At 48.2% G+C, this 20607-nt stretch overlaps 1 protein-coding gene across 4 annotated transcripts in view; it reads right to left on the bottom strand.

The window, feature by feature from the left end:
- CIT (citron rho-interacting serine/threonine kinase) overlaps nucleotides 1-20607 on the bottom strand; it is a 161518-nt gene that overhangs the window by 1144 nt on the left and 139767 nt on the right. For 3 of the 4 annotated variants that reach the window (XM_070400230.1, XM_070400231.1, XM_070400233.1), the window contains 16 exons: nucleotides 17491-17628; nucleotides 16766-16946; nucleotides 16107-16198; nucleotides 15489-15593; nucleotides 15112-15281; nucleotides 14371-14415; nucleotides 13856-13936; nucleotides 13563-13698; nucleotides 11619-11758; nucleotides 10028-10120; nucleotides 8408-8516; nucleotides 8186-8314; nucleotides 7459-7539; nucleotides 5791-5869; nucleotides 5486-5665; nucleotides 33-336 (listed from right to left, as the gene is read on the bottom strand). In XM_070400230.1, coding sequence (XP_070256331.1) covers nucleotides 33-336; nucleotides 5486-5665; nucleotides 5791-5869; nucleotides 7459-7539; nucleotides 8186-8314; nucleotides 8408-8516; nucleotides 10028-10120; nucleotides 11619-11758; nucleotides 13563-13698; nucleotides 13856-13936; nucleotides 14371-14415; nucleotides 15112-15281; nucleotides 15489-15593; nucleotides 16107-16198; nucleotides 16766-16946; nucleotides 17491-17628 — 2063 coding nt within the window. The remainder of the gene's footprint in view (nucleotides 1-32; nucleotides 337-5485; nucleotides 5666-5790; nucleotides 5870-7458; nucleotides 7540-8185; nucleotides 8315-8407; nucleotides 8517-10027; nucleotides 10121-11618; nucleotides 11759-13562; nucleotides 13699-13855; nucleotides 13937-14370; nucleotides 14416-15111; nucleotides 15282-15488; nucleotides 15594-16106; nucleotides 16199-16765; nucleotides 16947-17490; nucleotides 17629-20607) is intronic. The other variant, XM_070400232.1, reaches the window with a different exon arrangement.

Raw genomic sequence — 20607 nt, 5'->3', positions numbered from 1 at the left:
GTCACTCGTCTGTCCTCCGGAGGGTGCCTCACCTTGTTGACCTGCGACAAGGGCGTCCTCACGGCTCCCACAGGAAGCCGGCCCCTGCTGCTGTCTTCAAACAGCCTCCCAGGGGACCGCTCCCTCCGCGTGCTGAGCATGCGGCCTGGGGACTTCTCCCGCTCCAGGGGGCGGCCAGGAGACTTGTCCCTGCGCAGCTCGGTCCGCCCCTCTCGGTAGCGGTGGGGTGTGCTTGGCTCTCGCGGGTGGCTGGGGCCTTCGGGTGGCGCCGGGCTGGAGGCCACACGCTTGGTGATGTGCTCGTTGTACGTTGGCGGGCCTCGCTTGTTGGGGCTGCTGGCAACAGGAGAGGGAGGGGGAGCTGAGGAGTCACACCCCAAAGGGGCAGAATCCTGTGAGAATCCTCCAACCCCCAGCTCACCACTGACCCTGAGAAAAGGGTCCCACCTGGAGTTCTCCAGGTTCTTAGTCTGTTTGATTTGGGTGGGGAGGGCAGATGACGACAAAAGAAAATCAAGCTTCCGCTCTAGGAGCAGGCTTTTGTTTACTGAGCACCCACTGTGCCAGGCCCTGTGCTCAGCTCTTACTGTCCTTAGATCATCACAACAGCACAAGCTGGGAACAGGCAGGCCCCACACTGTACAGACAGGAAATGGAGACCAGGCGGGCTGGTGGCTGGCCTGAGCTAGTGAACGGCGGACTGGGACTCAGCTCAGGTCAGTTTGATGTCATAATCCCCAACCTCTATCCTTTGGCCTAGTCTTTTCCAGAGCCTCGGAGGCGTGGGAGGACGGCAGGCAGAGGGTGAGCCTGCTGAAAGGCCCTCGATGCAGGGAGCACTTGGAGAGAGCCTGTTTCCTCCCTGCCGGCTGCCATTGCTGTCCCCCTCCTGGGCTGGTGTTCAGTCCCCTCTCCCTCCAGGTGGCTTTCTAAGGAGGCAACCCAATGCTGATGCGAGAGGTGTAGGGGTCAGGCCTGACATAAGCAGGAAACCAAGCAGGGCAGATAAAAACTGTGTAGCTGTTCATAAAATGTCCCTGACCCCAAAGGGTGATGGTTAATAACCAATCAGGTGAAAATACTGAGGCCCGCCTCCCAGCCCCCCCAAAAAGAAAGAAAATACTGAGGCCTTTTTGTACAACAAACTAACCCTGTACCCAGCACTGCCTGGGTGTTTCATGACGATTTCTGCACACATGTCCCTAACCACCTCTGAAGAAGCAAAAGCAAGAAACAGAACTGACATGCGGCCTCCAAATCAATTCCTCCCCACCCCCATGAGCAGAAAAAGATCTGGGTCCTCATTATCTGAGCATGATTAGTGCTGGGAGAAGGCAACCCACCTAAAATGAGACCATTTTAAAGCGAATCCACTTGGAGACATATTTTCATTGATTGGGGCTTTATCTTCAAAAGTAAAAGGAGAAATCAGGAAAATAAATTTATTTTATCCTTGATATTTTAAAAATCTAAATTACATGCTAATTCTAAAAATGAACCAAGTATGAATCTCATACTGATTTATTTTGCTGTAACTTTCTCAGCATAATTATATGCTCGAAAAAAAATTTTTAAATTATATGCTAACATGTTACATGACATCCTTTACATAGATGCTAGCTTTTGCAGTAAAACGGAAGGACATCTCTTCGAAAATATCTGAGAATGTCACTGGTTTTTCCAAAGGCCTATTGTAATCCTTGAAACTTAAATCCTTCTCTTTGGGACAGTTTATCATTTTATCAAATTTGTTGATTTTCTTTCTTCAATTATTGGTCTAACTTTACCAGAACCTCTTTTGTCAACGCCCAGCATTGAAAGCAACTGAGCAAAAAGATACTGATCCCTGGTGGAGGAAGACTAGAGCAAGTTGAGATGCCTGTTGGTATAAGTAAAGTTTTATTGGAACTCAGACATGCCCATCTGGTGATGCACTGTCTGTGGCTCTTCCACACGACAGCCGAGCTGAGTAGCGGAGACAGAGACCATATGGCCCACAAAGCCGGAAATATTTACTATCTGGACTTTTACAGAAAAAGTTTGCCAATTCCTGCTCCACCGTGAAACAGAGAGGTTGGTGAGTGGAGATCGTTTTATAAGCAGTCGGTTCGTTGTGCACAGTTTCATGTCATTCTCTTACTTCCCGGTGCAACTCTAACTGTGCAGACCCAGATACCAAATGCTCCGAAAGCCAGACCTCCCTGCACTGAGCATGCAGCAACAGAACAGAGTAACTGGGGTTTCAGCAGCTTGAAACCAAGTTTACATTCATCTCTAGTTACGTGGCTTTAAGATATGGCAGACAAATAAAATGAACCCCAAGCAGGAGAATTCTGTTTGTAACGGATGAGAAATTATAAAGTGTGTCCACAGGGGCCCATCAAAAATTGAGAGGGAGGTTACTGCCCAGGGGAAGAGAGATGGCTCAAGGAAGGCCATTCGGGATGTCGGCTTAGATTAATGGGACAAGAGAAAATACCCATCATTCTAGGCCGAGTGGGCAAGCTTCCATCTCCATATGCACTAATAACCAATGATCTTTCACGTCAATTTTATGCTTCTTGCAGAGAGTTACATTTCCTGCTCTGCTAACCAGCCCAGGGCGATGTGGCTGACCTGCGGAGCAGCTGCGGATTTGGACTGAGCGGGCCAGGCCCAGGGTTAGTCTTGTCGTGTTGCTTACACGTTGGGGGGAATTCAGTTTGTTAAACGTTTCATGTAACTGCTGTCCAGTTTTGCCAAGCTGTGTAGTGACTTTCAAATATTAGTTTACACAACCTGGAGACCAGACTGTTGCTTTCACATGATGTGCGTAGTGTCTCATGACTGAGTTTGCTTTGTTTTATAGGGTCTGTACGCCTTGTATTTTCCAACAGCTATTTTGTAAACAGATGATGTGTTTCTCCATTGAAAACACAATTTTAAAAAAGCAACAACAACCAGCACTCTTCTCCCCCAATTTCAGACTTTTACCTTCTAACCTGCCTAACGCAGTCCCCAGCTAAAGGCCATGTAGAAGCCAAGAGGCAACTAAAGATTACCAGCTGGTTTTGCACGTGCCTGGCAACAGCATGACTTCTGCCCGTGTTCACAGAAACTGGAGCCGCTTTCGACTACAGGAAAAGCAACTCCCTCAGAGACACCACACAGTCCCAGAAGGATGGTGCCTGGCCCTGAACTAGTGAGGCGATGGAGAAAAGATCTAATTACAGTACTTTGATCTAATTACAGTTCTTGACATGAGAAGGAACTCCTTAAATAAAGCCTAGATAAATAAAATAAAAACTGCTTAAATAAAATCTAAAATTTCCCAGAGAGGACTTGAGCAGCCACTCTTGAGGCAGGGGCAGGCCAAGAGTGAGGAGCCGCTGGTTATTCAGCCAGTCCTGGGATTAAAACCACACCGACCCAACGTTTCTGACTGGCTCTTATATTTCAGCAAAAGAGAGAGACAGGGTATTAAATAGCCTCAGAGGCCCTAACCGGTTTGGCTCAGTGGATAGAGCATCGGCCTGCGGACTCAAGGGTCCCAGGTTCGATTCCAGTCAAGGGCATGTACCTTGGTTGCAGGCACATACCCAGTAGCGGGTGTGCAGGAGGCAGCTGATCGATGTTTCTCTCTCAATGATGTTTCTGACTCTCTCTATCTCTCTCCCTTCCTCTCTGTAAAAAATCAATAAAATATATTAAAATAAATAAATAGCCTCAGAGTATTAAATTAATGACTCTCCCAAAACCTGAGCATTTTGTGATATCAGAGGTGTTTCCTCTACAAACCAAGTCCCTTCAGATTAGAAAGTGTCTTCGTCATCTATGCACCCAGCCCGGACATCGTGTCTGGCACATGGTAGGGGGTCCACATAACTCTCTGTAGACATGTGGGGTTGTAAACCAGTCCAAACATTAAATCCTAGATAATTAAATATCCTCTGGGTTAAATCCTCGCAGCCCTTTCTGTGGACCAAGGGCTTGAACTTCACACGTCTCATGCCTCCGCATGGACCTGGAGCCGGCTAGCCCTCCGCGCAGGACAAGGCCAGGCCCACTTCCACACATGCTGAGGGACAACCGGTCTCCGCCTCCGCGGAGGAAAACGCAGCAACATCTACCAAAATCACAAGTGCACAGCCGCTGCTCGGAATTTACCCTCCAGGTAGATTCCTAAGATGCAGAGTAACAAAATGACATAGGCACAGTCACTTGCTACAGCAACAGACGGGAAACAATCCAATACCCAATGGGAAAGGAGCAGTTAAATAAGCCGAACGTCATGGGAAGGAATGTTGTGTAGGCATCAAAAAGAAGGAAGAAATACTCCTTACACTGACACGGAACGCGCTCTGAAATGTGAAGGTCGGCGGGCATGCACCGTGTGCGGCCGCCTGTATTAAAGGAAGGGGCAGAGCGAGGCCCTCCAGAATCCTGTTCCTTCATACAAGCAGCAAGAACACCGACAAACACCGTCAAAATCAACTTCCCAGAACTCTGGAAATTAACCAAAGGCTTGCAAAAGCGTCTATGTAAGAAAAACAGCTGAATTTCAGTAAGAACAAGCTTTGTGACACTTTAACTTGACCTGCTCCCCCGGCTTTCTCCCCAGATCTGCAGTCCTGTTGAAAGCAGCAGCCTTGTAACCACAGGAGCCGTGGAAGCCAGCAGAGTAGCCGCCACCAGAGGGAGCTGGCGGGACTGACGCTCCCCAGAAAACTGTCACCAGCTGACCTGTCTGGTTCCGCCTGGGAAAGGACCCTTCTCAGGCTGGTTTCTATTTGCCCTGGTTGAGCGCTCCCTCGTTGGAAAAGCCCTATCCCAGGGAACGTCAGTGGCAGCTGTAGTAAGAATCCGTCTGGGAGTCACTACATAAACAGCAGCAAGCCCACGGAGGGGACCAGATTTCCCGCCACCACATTCTATTATCTGAGAGGCTTGGTTTTCAACAAAATAATCATGACATACAAAGACAGAAGGACGTATAGATAGGACTTCATTTCTTCCGGGAAATCTTCCCTGACCCCTAAGTCCAGGCTGGGGCCCTCCTCTGAGCTCCACGGTAGCTCAAACGACCCTGATGGCAGCCTCAGCCTTCTAGGCTGTGCCGGAATGGCCTGCACGCATGTGTCTCTCCCCTGGGACTTCACGGGGGTGGGGGGATGCATCTGGTTTACACCACACACCCTCCCACGACCGCCCAAGCAGCCCGGAAGGATATCTGCTAAAGCAATGAATGCATAATGCACGCTCCACCCAAATAGAGCCACGGAGACACCCTCCAGAGAAAGGCCGGCTGTTTCCTCCCGCCTGTGCTCAGGGGCATTAGAGCAGTCTCCTGCCAGTACCGTGACTGTGTCATGTCAAGGCTGCAGAGTTCAAAGAAATGGGTGGCTTGAGCTTCAATACCAGGGAACCTCTAGCCAGTGTAGCAAGACTTCCTTCTGCTTTGCAGAAAGCGCTGACCCCTGGAATGAGAAGAGGAGGGACACGGTACCTGCGGGAGGTGGAGGGACCCCGGTGGTGGTCAGTGCCAGACTCCTTCACGAGGTTTCCTTTGCAGCAAATGATCCTCAGTTTATCCTGGTATGAGGACGCCAGGTAAATCGCTCCCGAGGAAATTGCAGGGCCCAGGTAGCGTGGGTTTGGGATTTCCAAATACGCTCGGGCAGGGGTCCTGCAGAGAAGAGAAGAGTAGCAGTGCAGGTTAGCACCACTGCCAGACAGGAGAGGAAGCAACAAGTGCCTGGCCCCACACCCACCCCAGCCCTGAGCCCGCCGGAGCCTGCGGCCAGTGCTTACCCCAGAGCGGAGCGTGCCTGGATCTCAATCACTTCTAGTGAGTTGAAGTGGGTCACAAACAGATAGGGTTCTCTGTAGGCTGTGGGGCCGCCACAGAGGAAGAGTGAGAAGAAAGGGTTAAGAGAAAGAAAATCAAAACCAGCCTGCAGTGCACCCTTGGGCCCAGCAATCCCACCTAAGCACAGTGAGGCATGCTCGAGGGTGTTCACTGCCATGTCGTCAGAGCAGAAGATGGGAACCAACTCAAGGGTACGTGCGAGGGGACCAGGTACACACAATGTGGCACAGCTGTGGAATTCTGCACACACAGCTGCAGAAATGCAAGAACCTCTCCAGTACTGATATGGTGGGCAGGGGGGCGGTGTGTGTAGTTTTACTTAGTGCATAAAGCAAGGTTCAGAATGATGTGTCAAGTGTGCTACTGTAATGATCAAAAAGGGGGACATAAGAATGTATTTTCTCTCTGCATTTGCACAAAGCCCTAGAAAGATAAGAAACTCAAAACTTTTTTCTCTTGAGAGAGTGGGCATGGAGAGTTTGGAAGATGGGTAATATGGATGAAACTTTTCATTGTACAAGTTAGAATTTTTTGATTATGTGCATTTTGAAAAAATTAAATAAAAAAAGACTGGTTTCATAGGTAATTAGATATTTCTGGTCCTAATGCTATATATCACAGTGTCACTGAAACTCTAAAGATGACCGGAGATCTTTTCTGTCTTAAAGGGAAAAGGGAGCTCATCCCTCCTATGCCTGTGGTCCCTGTGCTTGGGTATTAGACTACTAGTCACGCCTCCCGGTGCTGAGGCCCGGGGGAGTCTTCTGGCCTTGAATCTGGGCTGGCTCTGTGGCCTGCTTTAACCAGTGAAACACGGTGGAAGCGAGGCCTGAGCTTCCGCTTCTGCCCACATGGAGGGGAGCTGAGGCCTCCAGCCACCAGCCCCAGCCAGGCTCCCACCAATTGCTGCCATGTTGGTGAGGTCACTGTGGACTTTCTAGTTGTCCTGTGACCCGGCTGACACATGAAACAGAACTATCCAGGCAACCACAGAATCATGGGCCATAAGGTGGGTTAAGTCACTAGGTTCTGAAACTTGATATGCAACAATAGGTAAACGAAAAAGCCTTGAAGGGCATTTCAGCTGTGATGGTAATTCCCAACATTCACAGGGACAAGCAAGTTCATGCTTGTATGTGTGTGTGATCACGTAAATAGTCCCACGTTTAGAACTTAGGAGCAGAGGATACCATTTGACAAGTGCATACAAATTAGTACAAGATTTCATCACATGCTACTTACACTTACAACAAGAATGGCCAGGACCTGAGTGCTTTGCCCAATTAGAACTGTAATATTGACAGGTGTTCGGCTAGGCCATGGGATACTCTGCCTTTGAAATGATGTAAGTAAACTCAGGGAATGGTCTGCTTTCTATCATGAGACTCTCACAAATACTTCGCAAGGCCAGTGGGTTTGGCTGATGCAATTTCTTTATCAAGCCTTAGACTCTGCCCTGAGCACGGACTCGGGGGATGACTACACGTGGCACTTGGTGTCCAATGGAATCCACGAGCACAGTGCTTGGGCCAAAACGAATTCCACCCACAATTCTTTCCCAGGACACCAGCTGCTGGCGAAAGGAGCCCTCCACACCTTGCCTCACTCACCGAAGGCCAAAGGTAAGCGACTCCACTTGAGATCGTCTGTGCGGCTACGTCTCCCGTAAGAATCCACAAACACCCCAAATTCTGCAAGGAGTCAGAGCCCGGGCATCAGCATAGCTGAGGCGGACACACACTTTGACGGAAGGAGGAATCGAGCCCAGGGGACCACTGGCCAGATTTCACCAGATGGTTAAAACCTAAGGGCCCTGCTAAGCCTGATCTATTAGAAAAGGAGGGTTCAAGTGAAAGGGGAAGAGAGAGAAAAGGAAAAGGGAGGAGGGAGGAGGGAGGGTTGGGGAAAGGAGGGCAGGGAGGAAAGGGGGGAAACAGAGACCCAGAGACAGGAAGGAAGAGAAGAAAGACCCAGAGATTTGGAAAGAACAAAGAAGAGACACATCAAGAGGAAAGAAAAAGGAAAGACAAAAATATAAGGACGGGGAAAGAGGTGAGGATGGGGAGAGCGGTGAGGACGGGGAGAGAGGTGAGGACAGAAAGGAAAGGACTGCCTGACCTTCGGACAGAACGGAGTAGCGCTGGTCAGGGGAGCGCCCTGGTGGGGGCAGGACGGGCATCCCGAGAGGCCTTGGTGGCAGCTGGAAGGAGTTCTCTGCACCCCAGCAGGACCCGCCTTGTCCCAGAGTCCCCGACAACCGCAGCCCTGGGGGACCCGGTCTGGGTCTGCTGGTGCCAGCAGCCCTCAGAGCAGCAGCGAGCGGCAGCCCCGACTCACCGTGGAAGCAGAGCAGGTACTCCTCCCGCTGCCCGGCACTGTTCACCTGCATTATCGAGACAGGGAAACTGTGGGAAGAGGAGGCAAACACAGCAGGCGCCAAGGAATGGTCGTTCTTATCCAGGAATTCTGAAAAGGCAGGCGAGAAGCGGGGCTTCAGGAAGGGGCTGGAGCTGGTGGCAAGGCCAGAGCAGTGTGTGGGCTGGGAGCACTGGGGCCTACCCTCAAGCGTGTACTGCTTCATGTCAATTTCGTAGAATTTATTGGTTCCGATGAGGATACTGTAGTTGGTAAAGTGGATACAGCTGCAGGGCTCTGAGGTCTCTATCTCCTGAGACAGAGGGCAAGAGGAGAATGTGAGTGTCCCCGCCCAAGGTAGCCAGCCGCCAGTTCTCCGATGTCCGCCTCAGGCATCAGTGAGCCTTGCAGAGGGACTGCTGCCACCAGACTTGTTCAAGCTGTGGATTACGCACAGCACATTCAATCTATTCACATCCCTTTGCTATCTCTGAATTCTTTGCAACCCCAACCTAAGGAAATAAGGCCAAATATAGCCAAATAAAAGGGCAGAAACACCAGTTCAATGAAAAGGTAGCATTCAAAAGGAGAGCTTTAAAAATACAACGTTCTTATCAGAAGAAAAGGCCGGGAAAAGTACCCCAACTATTAACAGTGGTGGCTGGAGGGAGTGCTTTTAGCTTCCTTCTGTCTTCGAGTTCTACGTTTCTATTTTGAACCTGTATCACCTACATAATTGTTATCTTCATCACTGTCGTCATCTGTCTGAATTATTTGCTTCCTCATTACTTCTGCTTGCTTTCAGGCCAATCCTAATGGTCCAGCAACCCAGACATGCTTATTCGAAATGGTGGCCAGGAATTAGGAAGAAGCAATGATTTCTGAGAATTCTCCTGAAGCTAACAGTTCAAACCCAAATCAGCATTGTCATGACCACTAACTATTCACTGACCACCTACTACGTGGAAGGAAACTTTTAGGCAGCATGACAATGTGAAATGGTTGGAAAAATCGAAGTTCAGTTTTGGTTTCGACTCTGTCACTTAGCATGGCCAGCCTCTATCCATCGTCCTACCTGAAACTGGGGATTGCCACACCTGCTTCTCAGAATCCCTGTGAAACGTGTTTGTAAAGTAGCCAGCTCAGTCCCTGGTACCAGTAGGAGCTCAATAAAAATCCACCCTAAACTAACAACAGCCCACGCAGGGTGGACAGGTCCTCCAAGGAACGAGCCTGGTTTATTCACCTTCCTTTCACTTTTGAGACTAATCATGAAAGTACCTGAAATAAATCGGGCTCAGTGGGCGGGACATCCTACTCTGGGCCGACAGACAGCCTGCTCTGGAAGCGAGGCCGGGAAGGGCCCACGGGCACCCTGCCAGCCTGCGGTCATCCTCCTGACGCCGCTGCTCCGGGGAGAGCCAGCTCTACCTGCCCTGCCCAGCACAGCCAGCATGGCTTTTCCAAGGTAATTCACAGAAGCTTCCAGGACACAAGAAAGATTATAGTAAGTGCCCCCAGCGACTGCCAGCTTCTCAGAGATCTCTCTCCTTTTTTCCTGCTTTCCCATCAGCCACCTTCCTTCCACCTTCACGAACAGCTGGATCCACGGGGCGGGCTGAAGAGGAGCTCACAACCAGGAGGAAGTGAGAGAGGAGACCTGCAGCCACCGGCGCCTGGAGCCTCCTCCAGGGAGGAAGGGTCTCTCCCAGGCCACCCGGCGAGAGGAAGGCAGGTGAAGAGACAGACACGCGCTGTGCCCTGAGAAGCACGCTTTCTACGCCAGCGCGTGGGCAGCGCAGATGGACCAGGCCCGAGACTTACCTTCCGAATGCAGTACTTGCTGAGGTTTTCGTTGTAGCGGAGAACGACGACTTTGCTGGGCATGGCTGCACAGATGCAGAGCCCGTTCTCAATCTGAAAGCGTCGGAGGAAAAAGGAGCGTCACTGGTGAGTATAGTGATGGCGGGAAAAGAGCAAGGTCTCACCCTCGGCACTGCTGAGCCCTGACCAGGTGACTTCTGGGTGAGGGGCTCTTCTGTGCATTGTGGGATGCTCAGCAGCAACCCTGGGCCCTGTCTAGTAGATGCCAATCGTTTGACAAAACATGTCTCCAGCCATTGCCCAACGTCCCGAGGGCAGGCTCACCCCTGTTTGAGAACCACTGGTTTAACAGAAATTCAGAGAAAGGCTCCAGAAATCCACCTGCCCCACACGCATTGTGTGTGTGTGTGTGTGTGTGTGTGTGTGTGTGTGGTATCTGCTGGAGACAGGGCTTTTTTTTTTTTTTTTTTTTTTTAATATATTTTATTGATTTTTTTACAGAGAGGAAGGGAGAGAGAGAGAGAGTCAGAAACATTGATGAGAGAGAAACATCGATCAGCTGCCTCCTGCACATCTCCTATTGGGGATGTGCCAGCAACCCAGGTATATGCCCTTCACCGGAATCGAACCTGGGACCTTTCAGTCCGCAGGCTGACGCTCAATCCACTGAGCCAAACCGGTTTCGGCCTTTTGCCAATCTTATACCCTCAGGGAGGGGAAAGGCAGTAGACATTGCTGTAAGAATTTAGAGAAGATTTTGGCCCAAAAAGAAAAGTTCTTAGCTAAGATCTGTGTATATAGAGTTCTACATTAAAACTGTTTTTCTAGAACAGCTAAATCCCTCTTACTTCACCTCCTACACCTAGATCTTTGTCATTTCACCAAGAGTGAAAAGAAGCTTATTGTTCAAATCAGTCCTGAAAGGAAGGTGGCTGGCAGGGTGGGGAGAGGGAAATGGGATGGATTAGGGAAGGAATACACAGGAAAATGAAAATTATTGGCAATATTCTATTTCTTGGGTTGGATAGCGAGTTTGTGGATATTTACAACAGTATTAGGTGTTATAATTTTATAATTTACATATATACTCCACATATTTTTTGTGTATTTCAAACATTATGATGAAATTAACTTATAATTTTTAAAAACCAATTTTTGGAAACTAAGATGCACATTTCTAAATAACTCATCATTCACAGATAAATATAAGAAATTTTAAAAATATGTTGAATAAAAATTTACAGGGTGCTGCCTAGCCAGTTTGGCTCAGTGGATAGAGCATTGGCCCGTTAACTGAAGGGTTCCGGGTTCGATTCCCAGCCAAGGGCACATGCCCAGGTTGTGGGCTTGATCCTCAGTGTAGGGTGTGCAGGAGGCAGCTGATCAATGATTCTCTCTCATCACTGATGTTTCTATCTCTCTCTCTCCCTCTCCCTTCCTCTCTGAAATCAATAAAATATATATATACAGCGTGCAACTAAAACTGTAGTTAGAAGAAAATGTGTAGCCCTTAAATGCTTATATTAGGAAAAAAGACCTGGAAATTAATTAGTGAAACTTTCCGCACATTGAGGCCCTGAGGAGAGCGTACCTTGCCAGCAGCAAACAAGTGGCAGCCCTTGACAGCTTCAAAAACGTTGGGCGAGATGTCTGGCTGGGCAGGAAGGTGAGACTGTGCCAGGGACTGTTTTACTTTCTTCACGTCAACAAGACACAGGGCTCGCTCTTCTCCTGAGGGGAAGGAACAGCGTCTTGGTCAGTGTGGGGACACAGGATGGCAGTTCTAATTCTACCCACAAATAAAAGCCAGCAAGGCCACACAGATGCACTGCTTTCCATGAATTTCTCTAAACACAGTTTCGGTCCAAGTTTCAGATCTCAAATGAAAACATCTTGCCTCTTAGTCAAGATTCTGGGAGAAAAAAACATTCTGCAGGCAGAAAACTGGAGAAGGTGAACCATACTTTTCAAACATGATCCCCCACAAAGTAAGAACGGGATAGGAACAACGAGAGAACGTTTCATAAAACAATAGACTCGGACAATTCCAATATGGCAATGTCATGAAAGACAAAAGACAGGCTAAGGATCCACTCAGGTTAACAGAGACTAAAGAGACATGACTAAACGCCGTGAACGATCCCAGACTGGATCACTACTCAGGAAAACAGATACTCTAAAGGCCAGGATGGGGCACAGATAAAGTCTGACTATGGACAGTATATCAGAGCACTGTATTCCAGCAAAGGTTAAACTCTATGAATTCATAATGGTACCATGTGGAACTATTCTGTATGATGCTATCATAGAGGATTCGTGCCACAACCTAAGGGTACAAACCCATAAGTACACAACACCAAGAGCAAACCTGTATGTAAACTATGGACTTTAGGTGACAATGATGTGTCAGTGCAGGTTCATCACTTGTAACTGATGTACCCTCTGGTGGGACTGTTGATAGTGGGGGAGGCTGTGTGTGTGTGTGGGGTGGGGTGGGGGGGGCACAAGGGGCCTATGGGAAATCGCTGTACTGTCTGATCAGTTTTGCTGTGAACCTAACACTGTTCCGAAGAGTAAGATCAAAGAGCCCAGCCGGTGTGGCTCAGTGGTTGAGCATCGACCTATGAACCAAGAGGTCGTAGTGCGATTCCTGATCAGGGAATATGCCCAGGTTTCAGGCTCCATTCCCAGTGTGGGGCATGCAGGAGGCAGCGGATCAATGATTCTCTCTCATCATTGGTGTTTCTACCTTTCTCTCCCTCTCCCTTCCTCTCTGAAATCAATAAAATTTTATATATATATTTATTTTTTTTAAAGAATAAGATCAAGGAGGGAGGGAGGAAGGGAGGAAAGCCAACAAGAAGAGACAAAGCAAGCAGACGAAAGAGCTGAAGACCAAGAAAAGTCCGTTCCAGACCATCTTAGCTCAGCTCCTGGATCCATCCAGCTGTGCCTAAAACAGGACCTAATTGTGGATGTTTCAGACATTGAGCCAATAAATTACTATTTTCCTTTTAAAAAAAATAGTACCCAAAAGAGAAAAACATTTTTGCCTTGGTTATATGAGAGAATACCCTGTTCTTAGGTGATATGCTGAAGAACTGGCTGCAACTCTCAGTCCAAAAAAGTGATAACACATCAGTGTATCACAGGAAGAGAGGAAAAAAAGGTGGCAAAAGCCTAACAAGTGGTGAATCTAGACAAAGGGTCTCTGAGGAGTCACAGAGCTCCCTGCGTATGAATGGGATGAGGACAAAGGTCTGACATTAATGAGCCTCAGGCTCACTGCTCTTCACCTGTCACGTGGTGAGACGTTCCTTGGGGGTGTCAGTGTGTGCTACACTGGACCCCCAGGGAACTGAAAATGAACAAGAGAGCCATCATCCTGGGCACAAACAGGGACAGAGAGAGAAGAGCTGCTTCCGCTCCAACCTGCCCCCAGGAGGGCCTGCCTTCCAGTTTTACAAGCATGACACCTGGCTTTCAAACAGTTTTCCTTAAAGTGAAGAAAAAGCGCCATGTCCTTGGCCTCCACCTGCTATCATGAGGAGCTTCTCCAGGTCCTTGATGATATAAATTTGGAAGACTGCTCCGATTCCCGGGACGTGGGTGAGGGAGTTTTTCAAGACATTCAGTGCATAGAGCCCTTCCTCGGTGCCTACCAACACCACCTGCAAGGGCAGAAGTGCAAGGGCAGAACATAAGCACCATCACATCACCATAACAACCAAACAGGAAGAGGCACAAAGCTGACACAGCCCTTTCTTTCTTGACGGTGTGTGGCTGTTGCCAGACGCCAAGCTGACAGTGTCCAGAAAACACCGTTACCTGGTCGCTGAAGGGCAGTGTGCAGTTCATGTCTAGCCGGTCATCACCTTCCAGTTTCAGCAGGGAGTTTCCAAGCAATTTCTTTTCATATGTGAAAGAAAATAAGAAAGAAAAAAGAGGACCTGGTGAGATTGAACTGTTTCATGACCAGAGAGACAAAAGCAAGAATGGAGAGAAGCCAGAAAGAAAGGCAAGTTTCTCCTGAAAACACTCAGAAACACACATCTGCTCTTGGCTTGCCTCATATTTTGATCTGAGCTCAAAAGGCAAGACGGGGGTCTTACCGCTGTCTCTGGGGTGGTTGTTAATTAGCATTGGAGTTAGAACTCCACTTGGACGCAGAAGTAAATGAGTACAATAGTTGTAGAAATATTCTGCGTGGAAAATAAGCTGAAGCTAAAGATGTACCTGCAAAGGGTTAATGAGCACATGGAAGGTTCTTTCCCCTACAGGCTGTAGCAAAAGTGCAAAGCCCAGCGTCAGCAGCAAACCAACAAGCTTCGGAGTCTCTTTACCTGAACCCATGCAGGCAGAAGCCCATGGGGAGCGCAGCCAGGGCCCTAGTGTGCACACAGTAACGTGGATTCAGTCAGAGGCGTACATGGGTAACGATGGAACAGGTCACTGAACCTCTGCCCCGGAACAGAGCTCCTGGCAGCAGGAGGTTCGAGGCTAAGGGTTTCCAATTGCTAATACTTCAAGTGTTTATTAGGAGAGATAAGTGTTTGAAAAGCACTGTTTGGTCTTATGTGGAGAAAATGCCAACAAACAACGAGCCCTGTTTATATCCTGAAAAGTTCTAGGAGGGCTGCTGCCAATCAAGGCACACCTACGTTTCTAACATCTCAAGGATACGTAGGATTTCAAACCTGCCTACGGAAGAGCAAATCGTGTTGAAGCAATTGAGAAGGTTATGAAAAGCTTGCCTGAAGTAGACACAGCTGTCGGCCGCCTTTTGTGCTGCTTCATGGCCAACGTGCTTGAAACTCAAGCCTTCAACCCCAATAAACTCATCAGAATAAACAAGAGAGAGGATTGCCGTGTAAATCCATAGCTGCTGTGTTGCCCTGACTAAGAGGTGGCTAATGGTGCTGCTGTCCATTCTGAAAGAGGGCCCGTGATGCCAGGCAAGCCACCTGAGAGCCTGTCTCTCTGTCCCCACAGAACTCCGCTCATGGAGCCATCACCCCATGACAGCCAGGACCCCACCGAGTCAGCCCACAAAGACAAGCCCTAGCGCCCGCTTTCATACTCACAGCATCGGCTTCTGCCTTTTCCCTAGAAACTCTCCCACCTGCGACAACTGATTCTAAGGCGGTGACCCAGCGCTGCTTGTCGGGGAAGCTGGGAGCTAGCAAGTAGAGGGTTCTCCCGGGCCAGCAGGTGGTGTGCGGGTGGGACTCCATCTTCAGGATGTATGGGACATCTAGGAGATGCGACAGAGAGCACAGGGTTGGATGTGGATTTCCCCACTCCCGCTGGAAGGGATGGCCCTGAGGTCTCAGAGATTTCACCGCTAAGACAGGGAGTTCAGGAGGTGGGCCCTTGTGCAGGCCAATCCCCCACATAGCCTCCTGCCCCCAGTGATTCAGCAAGCCCAGCCCACCTCCGGGGAGGCTCCTGCTCCCCTCACCTGCTTTGGCTGTATTTGCGAGTTCAGAAGCACCAACGGCGCCATGAATAGATACATCCCCGTCGGGAAGGCACAGCTCAAATTCTTCCACCGGCCTCTGTCCAGCTTGGTGCAAAGAGGAAGGGCAGAAAGAAAAACAAAAGAACAGGAACAAGAACAAGGGGAGAAAAGAGGAAGAGAGAGAGAGAGAGAGAGAGAGAGAGAGAGAGGAGAGGAGACAGTATGCATGGAAAGAGGCACACGAGAACAAAGGAGGGAAGGGTGTGCAGAGAAGGCGGAGAGGGAAGATAAAAAAATAAAGTGTGTCAGATGAGCAGCACAGTCAACTGTGTGATGACGATGCGGATTTATGGGTTAGTTGGCTGAGGCAGGAGTTCTCGGAAGGTGTGTTAGCAGGTGGAATCTTCAGGGCAGCACCCTGCAGGGTCTTCAGAGGGGAGACCTATAGATGTGAGTATCTTCAATAACCTTTAGTGAAGTCACTTGGTGTTTAATTTTCAAAAATGGGAAATTGTAGAAGGCTTGCAGCGCAGTCCAAAAAAAACAAAGCCTTCACGCCAAGCCTGGGAGCCCTGGGTCCACCACGTGCAATGAAATCCCCCTGAATTACTAATTTACCTTCTCTGGCTTCGTTGTCATAAATGAGGACTTTGGATCCCTCCAGGACAATGTACTTCCTGTCCCAGCCTTGCTGTCCTCGTTTGTTATTCCTGGGAAAACAGATGGAAAAGAAGAAATGTTTGAATTCAGAGGAATCAGGCGGGAGGAAGGGGAGGGGTAGGGAGAAATTCTCTAGAAAACACCAGGATTGGAAGTGGCCTGTGCCCTTCCATGCCAGCACAGGGGAGGAAACACTTCCTTCACCCCTCTAGGTTCTGTGGCTGGCATAGGAGCCACTGATACCAGAAGATGAACGGGAGAAAAGCAAGCACATCTTATTTTGCCAGGGCATCTCCATAGGAAAATAAAGAACCAAAAAGCCGATAGGCCAAGTGCTTGTATTCTAGGCTGAACAGAGTAGTAATTTTGGGAAAGTGACTAAAATGTCCAGGGGCAGCCATGACTCCCCGTCTCTAGTGATAGGTGTGTTTCTTTCCTGCTGGTGCAGGGAGGCAGCTCTGACAGGGAGTTTTATCCCCGACTTTCAGGAAGGGGAAGGGGAGGTCAGAGTGTCCTTCTTGCACCTGCTGTTTTTCAAGAGCTTTTAGTTCATCTTTGGGGGTGGCATATTCTGCCATCCTTCACCAGCACCAGCCCAAGCTACCCTGCAACGATACCTGGGCACCTTCATCCAACCTTCCAGGTGCAAGCTGCTGCTGGGCTCCTTGGCCTGGAGGCCCGGGGAGTTCATTTTGTCGCGGCAGAAGGCCTCAGTGAAGTGTGTGGCATATTCGGCTGGCAGGCCACAGGTCGCTGGCAAGCACGTGGAGCACTTGGGATGACACATCACCTGACATTCTAGGGAAAAGCAGGGGACAACCTGAAAACTCACGTGGCTGATCCTGGACTGTTCCCTTCCTCTGCCAGCCACCCCCCTGCTGGGCTTGTCAGTCTGGCCTTGTCATCCAGGTAACCCCTAAGCTTCCCCAGGAGCCAGGCCTCTACAGAGACAGGAAATGAGAGAGCCAAGTGCTCTCAGTCCAGTTGTTCTGGCCTCTCCCAGGCTATCACAAACAAATGTGTAAAGGACACATGTGCATGCTCCAGTGGAAGCCAGCAAGCACACAGCCTAATGGGAGGCAGAGACCAGCCAGAAGAAAGGGGGGTGGAAATTAGCAAAGCCCAAGGCAGTTTGTACAGGAGGTTGGAGACATGAGCCAAAAACAGGTATAAACTCACTCCTCCAACAAGAGAAAAATAGTATCCTCCCACGGAAACTAAAAGCTTGAAAATGAATGTACTCTATGATGAGGAAATTAAAATGGGGGGGAAAAGGATAGATTTTTTTTTTTAGGTGGAGACACACAGGTGCCCACTGCAAACATACAACCACTGCTCTTACCAAGACATTTGGATGCTTGGCGTCCAAAGTGCACAGTATCCAGACACACAGCGCACTTTGTGGCTCGCATGTTCAGTCCCACGTTAAACCGGTGAGGAATATTGTGGTGCATGCGTTCCTTAAGACGCCGGCTGAACTCTGGAGGAAAATTTTTAAAAATCATTAGGGTGCTACAAATTAAACCATCAAGAAAGTGGAAAGACAACCCACAGAACAGGAAAAAATACTTGCATATCATACTCTGACAAGGGACTTGTAGCTTGACTATATAAAGAACTCTTACAAAGCAATAATAAAATGACACATAACCTAATTAAAAATGAGAAAAGGATCTAAATAAGCATCTCGCCAAAGAAGATAAATGAATGACCAACAAACAAATATAAAGATGTTCGACATCATTAGTCACTAGGGAAACGCAAATCAAAACCACAAGGAGATACCGCTCATGCCCCCAGAAGTCTAGAATTTAAAATATGGAAAATAAGTGGTGAGGATGTGCAGACATTGGAACCTGCATACATTGCTGGTTGGAATGTAAAATGCCAAGGCCACTTTGGAACCCACTCTGGCCGTTCCCCAAAAAGTTAACCATAGGATTACCATGTGACCCAGAAATTTCACTCGTAGATATACACCCAAGAGAACTAAAAACATATGTAGCTACAAAATGTGTACATAAATGTTCATAACAGCATTATATATGACAGCCAAAAAAATGGAAACAACCCAAATGCCCAAGTGTGCTATTCATACAGTAGGATAATATTCAGCCATAAAAATGGAGTACGTGATGGATGGATCCCAAAACTTTATGCTCAATGAAAAAAGCCACATATGGTTTGATTCCATTTACATGACATGTCCAGAATGCAAATTCAGAGACAAAAAGCACATTTGTGATTGCCAGAGGTTGGGCAAAAAAGAGAAATGGGAAGTGGCTGCTAATGAGTATAGAAGGTTTTTTGGGGGGAAAAGGATGGAACCAAATATTAGAATGCAATGTTATACAACCTGGTAAATTTAACAAAAAAGACTGAATTATACATTTCAGTGAGTACATGGTATGACGTGAACTTATCTCAATAACGTTGTTTTTGTTTTGTTTTTTATATATTTTATTGATTTTTTACAGAGAAGAAGGGAGAGAGATAGGGAGTTAGAAACATCGATGAGAGAGAAACATCGATCAGCTGCCTCCTGCACAACCCCTACTAGGGATGTGCCTGCAACCAAGGTACATGCCCTTGATCGGAATCAAACCTGGGACCCTTCAGTCTGCAGACGATGCTCTGTCCACTGAGCCAAACCAGCTAGGGCTCAATAACATTGTTTAAAAAAATATTACAGCAGGTTAGTTACAGATAGGGGAACTTAAAAATTTTTTAATATATATTTTTTATTGATTTTAGAGAGAGGAAGGGAGGGAAAAAGAGAAAGAGAGAGAGAGCAACAATGATGTGAGAGAGAAACATGAATCTGTTGCCTCCCGTACCCACCCTGACCGGGGATCAAATCCTCAGCCTAGGTATGTGCCCTATTGCCCTGACCAGGAATCAAACCCACCACCTTACAGTGTACCACATGATGCTCCCACCAATTGAGCCATATTGACCATGGTGAGAAACTATTTTAACACTAACAGATGCATCTAATTTATATGAATCAACTTAAAATCTCCATTTTCTGGTTACCAGGAATTAGGGGTTTTTAAAGAAAGTAGGAGGTCAACTACGTGAGAGCATAGATGTTTGTGGGAATAAAGAAGCATGCTTTTAAGCCAAAGGTTTGTAAATATCTGAGTCATGAATTCTTTGATTTCCCAGATTTATCTAGAGCATTTCAGAATCCAATTTAAAAATCACAAATATCAATTACAGAATTTCTAATTATTAAATACTAGAGACCCAATGCACGAAGATTCGTGCAAGAATGGGCCTTCCTTCTCCTGGCTGCTGGCACCCCCTTCACTCTGGCCAGAGCTGCTGTTCTTCCTTCCACGCTGCCCAGAGTGGCTGGGTGGTGCGGAACGCCTGTGTCATTGCCATGGCGTCGACGCAAGCGTCCCACTCCCCCCCCCCCCCCCCCCGCCAGCCACTCCGTGCCTGTGTATGCAAATTAATCTGCCATCTTTGTTGGGTTAATTTGCATACTCACTCCTGATTGGCTGGTGGGCGTCGCAAAGGTATGGTCAATTTGCATCTTTTTATTAGTGTAGATACTAGAGGCCCAGTGCATGAATTCGTGCACCATTGGGGTCCTTCGGACTGGCCTGCAGGATCGGGCTGAAACCGGCTCTCCGATATCCCCCAAGGGGTCCTGGATTGCGAAAGGGCACAGGCCAGTCCGAGGGACCCCACTGGTGCACAATTGGGGTCAGGGAGGGACGTGGGAGGTTGGTCAGCTGGGGAGGGACCGCGGGAGGGCTCCAGGGCGTGTCCGGCCCGTCTTGCTCAGTCCCGATTGGCCAGACCCCAACAGTAAGCTAACCTACCAGTCGGAACGTCTGCCCCCTGATGGTTAGTGTGTGTCAAAGTGAGCAGTTGAGCGGCCTTAGCATATCGTTAGCACATCACACTTTGATTGGTTAAATGGACAACCAGACGACCAGACACTTAGCTTATTAGGCTTTTATTATATAGGATAGGATAAGCTGACTCAAGAATTCTCCCTTCATGTCTAGTTCCATCATGAATAACCTCATGTTAAAAACCCAACTTTTAAGCCTTAAGAACCAGATTCTTACACTTATATTCCTATCTGTTAAAATTAGTAAGATGTTTTTTTTCCTTTTAATAGGCCCCCTCTCAATAGTGACCTAGAACTTAGTTAACTAGAGACAAAACTAAGAAATTTCTGAATACAAATTACATTCACCATTTAACATCACCCCCCTTCCTTTACCACAAAGTTATAAGGAATAAATGACATGCTCACGTGCAAGGCACCCAAAGGAAGTGCTCCGAGCATCACAAAGTGCTCAGGGAGCCACTCTCCACTGCTCTGTCAACAAACACCAGAGCCAGGAACCTTTCTTTCCTGTTAACATCACCATTTTAGTGACTTTAAGGGTAAAGTTCTTTGACTGATTCAGTGTTATGTAAACAGAGAAAACAA

Source organism: Myotis yumanensis, unplaced genomic scaffold (assembly GCF_028538775.1).
Source record: "Myotis yumanensis isolate MYYU_CA2020_CCGP unplaced genomic scaffold, mMyoYum1.0.hap1 SCAF_19, whole genome shotgun sequence".
NCBI lineage: Eukaryota > Metazoa > Chordata > Mammalia > Chiroptera > Vespertilionidae > Myotis > Myotis yumanensis.
The sequence above is the reverse complement of the archived record's forward strand: the minus strand, read 5'-3'. Positions and strand labels throughout refer to the sequence as shown.